This window comes from Mus pahari, chromosome 3 (genome assembly GCF_900095145.1).
Source record: "Mus pahari chromosome 3, PAHARI_EIJ_v1.1, whole genome shotgun sequence".
NCBI lineage: Eukaryota > Metazoa > Chordata > Mammalia > Rodentia > Muridae > Mus > Mus pahari.
The window spans coordinates 8,343,224-8,349,890 of record NC_034592.1 but is presented as its reverse complement, the minus strand read 5'-3'; the positions used below and the strand labels follow the sequence as shown (position 1 = coordinate 8,349,890).

General features: G+C 37.5%; 1 protein-coding gene across 10 annotated transcripts in view; it reads left to right on the top strand.

Moving 5' to 3' along the window:
• The window catches only part of Arhgap21 (Rho GTPase activating protein 21), a 119,329-nt gene that overhangs the window by 78,387 nt on the left and 34,275 nt on the right, over nucleotides 1-6,667 (top strand). For 7 of the 10 annotated variants that reach the window (XM_029536911.1, XM_021192012.2, XM_029536909.1 and 4 more), the window contains 2 exons: nucleotides 1,517-1,571; nucleotides 5,588-5,617. In XM_029536911.1, coding sequence (XP_029392771.1) covers nucleotides 1,517-1,571; nucleotides 5,588-5,617 — 85 coding nt within the window. The remainder of the gene's footprint in view (nucleotides 1-1,516; nucleotides 1,572-5,587; nucleotides 5,618-6,667) is intronic. The other 3 variants (XM_021192013.2, XM_029536913.1, XM_029536914.1) reach the window with 1 other exon arrangement.

Here is a 6,667-nt window from a genome sequence, read left to right as displayed (position 1 = left end):
CACACCACTACAGCAGCACACCAGTATGCAGCACACCAGTACACCAGCACACCACTACAGCAGCACACCACTACAGCAGCACACCAGTATGCAGCCTTACCTCCTTCTCCCAGACCCACATAATGCTTCTTTCAGAGTAACACAGAAATGAAAGTCTTAAATTTTCAGCCAGTACAAACAATTCTAAAATGAGAGGAAAAGCTGTTTATAATTATACTTTCTTTAGAAAGTTTGGTCGAAGTGGCAAGACAGCTGAAAGGCAAGGACTGTGTCCCTGCAAAGAACTTTTCTGTGCATTGCATATTTTCAAGCAGATGTAACTGCTGAAGTGCATAGCCTCCCTCTGTGATTGATGGATTTTCACCTGTGGCTTTCCTTGGTTTACCATCTTCCTGGAATTTACTAAACTAAGCACATACATTATTGGATTTTAGAATTTTCTTTTTATGTTGGGATTATTTCTTATTCTTTGAGGGAAGTTAGGATAATCATTAGCTGGAGATAGCCTCACTATCCTTAAGATATATAAACATGAATCCAGGTCACAAGTTAAATTCAGCTTCTCCTTGTGACTTCTTTCCTTCCTCCTCTGGCTTTTTCTTGTGCTAGAGATCAAACCAGGGCATGGAAAATGGTCACCTGCTGGTACTCTCCAGCACTGACCTGTGCAAACTCAGTTTCCCACCACATCTAACAAATTTGCAGTGTTAGCATAAAAATGTTATAAGCTGTACCTAGAAAGTACAAAGATTAAATCTTGGGGCATAAAACAAATAGCTGAAATGAAGCTGAAAACTGACTTCTTCTAGTAGTGAACTAATGTTCTTTTGAGGCAAAGGTGGAATTTTCAAAGTTAGGAAGTTTAAAGTAGGAAGTTTAAAATGTTACATTGAGGGGCTGAGGTATAGCAAGCTACAATTTAGTTCCCAGAACTTGAAAACATCAAACCAAGCCCAGTATGGTCGCGCACACCTGTAATCCCAGCACTGAGGGTGCAGAGGCAAGTGGATCTCCTGAGTTTGAGGGCAGCCTAGTCTACAAAAGGAGTCCAGGACAGCCAGGGCTGCACAGAGAAAAACCTGTTTCAACAAACAGACAAACAAAACAAACCACAAAAAACAAAACAAAATAAACCCCAAAGGAAGACAAAGATTAAAACAAAATCAAAACAAAAAGTTACCTTTGCTTATTTTGCATTAATAAATTTTAAGTTGATAGGCTATATGATTAAACCCTGAAATTTGTAATTACTAAAGTAATCCATAAGACAAATAATCATATCTGATGTTCTTACGAGTTTTGTCCTATAACTATTTAATAGGAGTTTTTATCTCTGAATTAGTGGCACATTATAATGAGCCGTACGATCATGAGGGGTACTCTTTTTTTGTATGTCACCGAACCTCTGCACTAGTGATGTCTTTCTTATGACCATAAGTTTTTGAAAGTGATGTTCTTAAAAGACAGTGTCTTGTTCAGGTTCTTGCCCCCCTGACAGTTTTGTGCTTGGTTTCAGTGACACCACACTAGAGCTCAGTGTTATGCCAAAGGATGAAGACATTCTCCAAGTGGTAAGTTTTCTCCAAATAAACATTGTTTGGTGGACACAAATACTAAGAGAATTTTGAAAGAAAAGTGAATTGCATTTAAAAATGGTTCTCAAAAAAAAAAAAAAAACCCTCCTGGCTCACTTAACCAAATTTGGATTTCTATATGTTGTATTTTTTCAAAAGAGGCAGATTGTTGTCCACAAATTTGGAATTAAGTGACATGGAACTGTTGTATAATTCCATAGCTAACTCCTCCGGAGCTGAGGGCTGAACCTAGGGCCTTAAGCTTGCTAGACAAGTTTTCTACCATTGAGCTAATTTCCCAACCTCTAATTCCATAATAGACTGTTAATTTGATTCTAGCTTAATGACCCAGAACACTTTTTTTTTTTTTTTTAGATTTTACTTTGTGTATCTGAGTGTTTTGCCTACATGTATGTGCACCACATGTATGTATATGTGCCTGGTGTCCAGCAAGGTCAGGAGAGGATGCCAGATTCCCTAGAACCAGATTTGTGGATCTCTGTGAGCCACCATGAGGGTACTAAGACTTCAACCTCAGCCCTCTGCAGAAGCAACAAGTGCTTTGAACTGCTGAGCCAACTCTTCTGCCCAACCCAAGATAGTTATATATGCATCTGCTCAGTGGACTTGGCTAAATTTAATTTAATCAGCTCTCATGACTCCAAAGATACCCAAGTTTGTTAGATGTTTGGTCCTGGGAGTCTTTTCTGTGCTATTTTGTGTGGAAGCCTGTAAGTTAAGCAATTTGTCTAATACAGTAGGAAAGAAGAGAACATTGGTCTTAAGGACTGAGGCTGGTCTGAAACCTAAGGCACCCTCTAAACTGTTGCCACATCCCCATGTGTGCTGGTGTTTTGCCTTTGTTTGCACAGCCTACTGTCATGGCTGTTTCTATAGCTGCATCTGTGGGACCTGAGACTGGTGATCTATCTGCCATCCATGGTTATGTGATATAAATGGAAAATTTGTTTTAAACAGTAACAAATTTTTTCTTTAAAACCATTACTATTTTTAAAACACTTATATGTTCTGTAATCAGCATAATATTTTATTTTAAAATGAAATACACATTTGTCAAATGTCAGTCAAATCTAAGGGAAATGAGATTAGGAATTCCAGAAATCTCTTTTGTGTTTGTAAGTTAGCAGCAATTACTTTTTTATTGTTGCAATGCTGGGCTTTCCACATATAAGCAAGTGCTGTAGCCACTGGGATAGTGTCCTGTGAGTTATAATAATAGGATGTGCTTTGTGAAATGGATCAATAAAATAAACAACTATATAAAACCCACTGTTCTACCATGGGTGCTGCCCTCTTCTCCCTTTTCAGTAGTTGGCTTGTCAGCTTGCAGTTTACTCCACAGGCAGGCGTGCTCCCCCTGCCCTGTGCAAAGATGATGCTGTTAAATTAGTAAAGGTAACTGTGTATAAGCAAGAGTTTGTTTATTCTACAGAACACTTAACTTGGTTTGCGGTCTTGTGTAGCCTGGACTAGCCTTGGACTAGCCTTAAATTCACTGTGGTCAAAGCTAATCTTGATCTCTTACAGGCTTATACAATTACACCCTGCTTTTTCTTTTCTTTGTTTCTTTCTTTTTATTTTTTTGTAACTATTTAATAATAATAGGCATGCTAAGTGATTTAGGTGTGATTGTTATAAACTACTCTGGAAAGTTATTGCAGGTCTCTTTGGATGGTTTTAGTCATGGTACCTCTATTGAAGATCCAGATTGTCCATAGTAATAAATGTTGCTTGATAGGATCTCTGCAGTTATAATATTGGCTGAAAAATTCTCTGGTTTGTCTTTCTCACTTCCCACACCCTACCACAGTTTGTTTTAAAAGTTCTGGTGTCCGGTAGGCACTGTGGGGTTACTACTTTTCTGTTTTTATTGTGTTTAGCTTCAGTGTGAAGATACAAGCTTTTAAACTACTGTGAGATAAAACTAAAGAACAAGAGTAAGGAAGCCAAAGAACAAATACAAAGTGTTATAGAAAGGACTAAAGAAAACCATTCAACAGTTAACCATCTAACAGTTAACAATCCAACAGTTGAACTTCATTTTTTGACAGTGTTCTATTTTAGGAAAATATCACTGTTGTCTGTATCCATCAGAATGACCTACATATATCTTGAGGTTAAGAGTACCTAAATAATCATTTCTTAAGCATATTGATGGCAGTGTTCATATAATTCCAGGTAAATTTCTTCATACTGAATGACTTAATATCGTCATATAAGAATATAGATTGACAGCATTATATAAGGACATAATTGCTTTGTTTTGCTTAAGGGGTATTTTGTTCCATTTAATTGGTGCCCACTGATAATTTAAAGGTTCCCTGGAGGATACTTAAAGCATTCATATGTCGGACCACGATTACTAATTGAAAGATTTGGTTCCTAGTAACCAAGCACAGAGAGAAAGTACCATGCAGTGGCAGACATTAGCATGTTAGAGTTACCAATCTCATCTCAGAATGTAAAATAATGTTTTTATATCCAGTGCGCATTCTGACCCTATCCAAACCCCCTGCTCTCTTGACGTTTGTTTGTTTGTTTTGTTTGTTTTTATGATGTCATGGGAAGAAACATTTTGTAACTGTATTGTCTACACCTAACTTGCTTCCCCAGTATTTCTTGGAACTGGTTTGTCATATAGTGTGCTTTTGGGGATTGCCATCCACAGCCCTGAGTTATTCTCCTCTATGCTTGTAACCTGCCAGTGTTATATATGTTTAATCACAGTGACCTCAGCAATATTATAAGTTCTCCAGGGTGGTAATTTGGGAGACAGTTCGTTCCCAAATTTGATATAGAATTTCTGTCTAGAAATTTTAGTTATATCTGGACTATAAAAATTTAAAGTGTTTTATAATGTTTCAAATCTGAATAAACAAGTTACCTTTAAATTGCCATAGAATGGCTTTTGTAGAATATTAAAACTGGTGGGGATAGAAATGGGCTTCATGGGGAGTAAGCATGTTTGTTCTCTTCAAATCCAGTGTATTCCTGTGCAGTAGAGGCATGCCATAGCTCTCCAGCTTCCCTGACAGAGCAGGCTGTGGGGACCTGCCTTTTGTTTCAGGTGGTGCAGGAGGTTACACAAACCTACTGCAAACAATACTACAAGTCAGTCCACAGTGCTCTCCCCCAGACTGTTTTTTGTCACAAAAAAGCAGTGACTTGGACATAATTAGCATGAAACAGCTAGGCTTGTTATGTCCAGGTACATATCCAAAATGTATACTTCATGTTCAGATGGACAGTGCTTATGCTATAAAAATATGGTGTGTGTGGGTGTGTACACTCACATGCTCGCCCGTGTTTGTGTGTATGTGTGTGTTTACAGATTTATCTTTGATTTCTCAGTGCATTCCATACTGTGTTCTGTAATAATCATTACCATGACAAGTTTTACTCTGGAAGTGATATTTTTATGTCTAGTCAGTACTTATTTCATAAACTAGTAAAACACTATAAAGGACATTGTTCGAAAGACCTTAATTTTTGAGTGAAAAAACCTAAACAAGACAGTAGTCACACAGTGAGATCAGCTGTAGTCAGCTGACAGCTTGTGGTTGTCTCTGAAGGAGGACGTTGCATTACTTTAATGCGTAATAGAGCGTTTGTCTAGTCTTCTGGAAGCAGAGATGGAAGGAGCTCAGGGGATAGAGAGGCAGTGATGCTGCTCACAGTAAAGGGAAGCTTTGTGGGTTACCAGATGGCAGGGCATACTGGAGAAAATCCGTCGATGTGTGTCATCGGCTATATTCTGCTTCCAAGAGTGGAAGACACATTCAGTAAAAACCAGATCAAAGCTCGAGAACGAGATGCTCCATTGGATTCTGAAGTTATGCTTATGCTCCACTGCCCTTTACCTCTCTTGGGACCTTCCAGAGGAAACAGTATAGATGCATTTGTAGCTTGCTATTTCCAGCATTGATATGACAACATGATTCTGTCTTTATACCAGTAAGCAGCTTCTGCTATGTTTTCCTATTTTCTGCTAGCTACAATTTACAAAGGATGTCACAGCACTGGTAAGAGATGCACAGTAGCCATTTCTTCGCTTTTAAAGTCATGTTTCATAGAGATTTTTAACAAGCCAATCTGCTTAGCTGTACTAATGTGCAGAGGGTGTGTGTGATAATGGTTTCCTCCCTCCTCTATCTTTGTTTCTGTTTGTACCCTCTATAACTAGTTTTAAAGAATATGTATCTGTATTTTCTTAAAGCTCTCACCCTTCTCTCCCGAATCCTTTGCCATTATTTGGTAGCTGCACTTGAGCTTTGCAGGCTGTGTGCTGCAAAGGCAGGATGTGATGCTTCCGTGAATTAGCCTGCTCGATCAGGCATGATAGTCACCACACCTAACTGCCTTGGATCCGAACACAATGCCTGCCATGTGGCATCTATGAGCTCTGTTTGTGTGGAATCTCTTTAATTAATTTCAGTTCTTAAATTTTCAAAAGTATTGTTAGGTAGTTCTATAAATAACTGTTTTTTTTAAAACTTGAACTGCATGCATGCATGCTTGTTAGTAATAGAAAAATGTCTAAAGTAAAAGACAAAAGAAATTTATCAAATAATGTTTGCATTAGTTTAAAATAAAAATTTTATGTCAAAAAGATGAATTAATTACCTCTTTCATTTTTTTTTTTTTTTTGCTTTTAGTATGTGCTATTTAATTTCTTAAGCATGCACATTTGCTAACTTTAAATATAAAAATATTTTGTGTGGCTCTTTAGGGGCTTAATTTTTAAAGATGGATTATTTTTAATTCTTTGTAGTTAATTGAATAGTCATTTCAGATATGTTTAATGTGTTATAATGTTACTGCCTTAAATAACAATGTAGTTGGGTAAGACTTTTATTTTATTATTTGTAAACATTAATATTCTTCTTTTGCTAGGATTTAATAGGCAGTCATTTAACCTGTTGACTGCTGAAAAAAATCTTAAAGCTTAAATGGGGAGATTGCAGAACGAGCGTGGCCATGTCTGGTTGGTTAGGGCTGATCTGTCTCATGAGCTTTTTGGAAAAACTGATGATTGTAGTGTGTGTGTGTGTGTGTGTGTGTGTGTGTGTGTG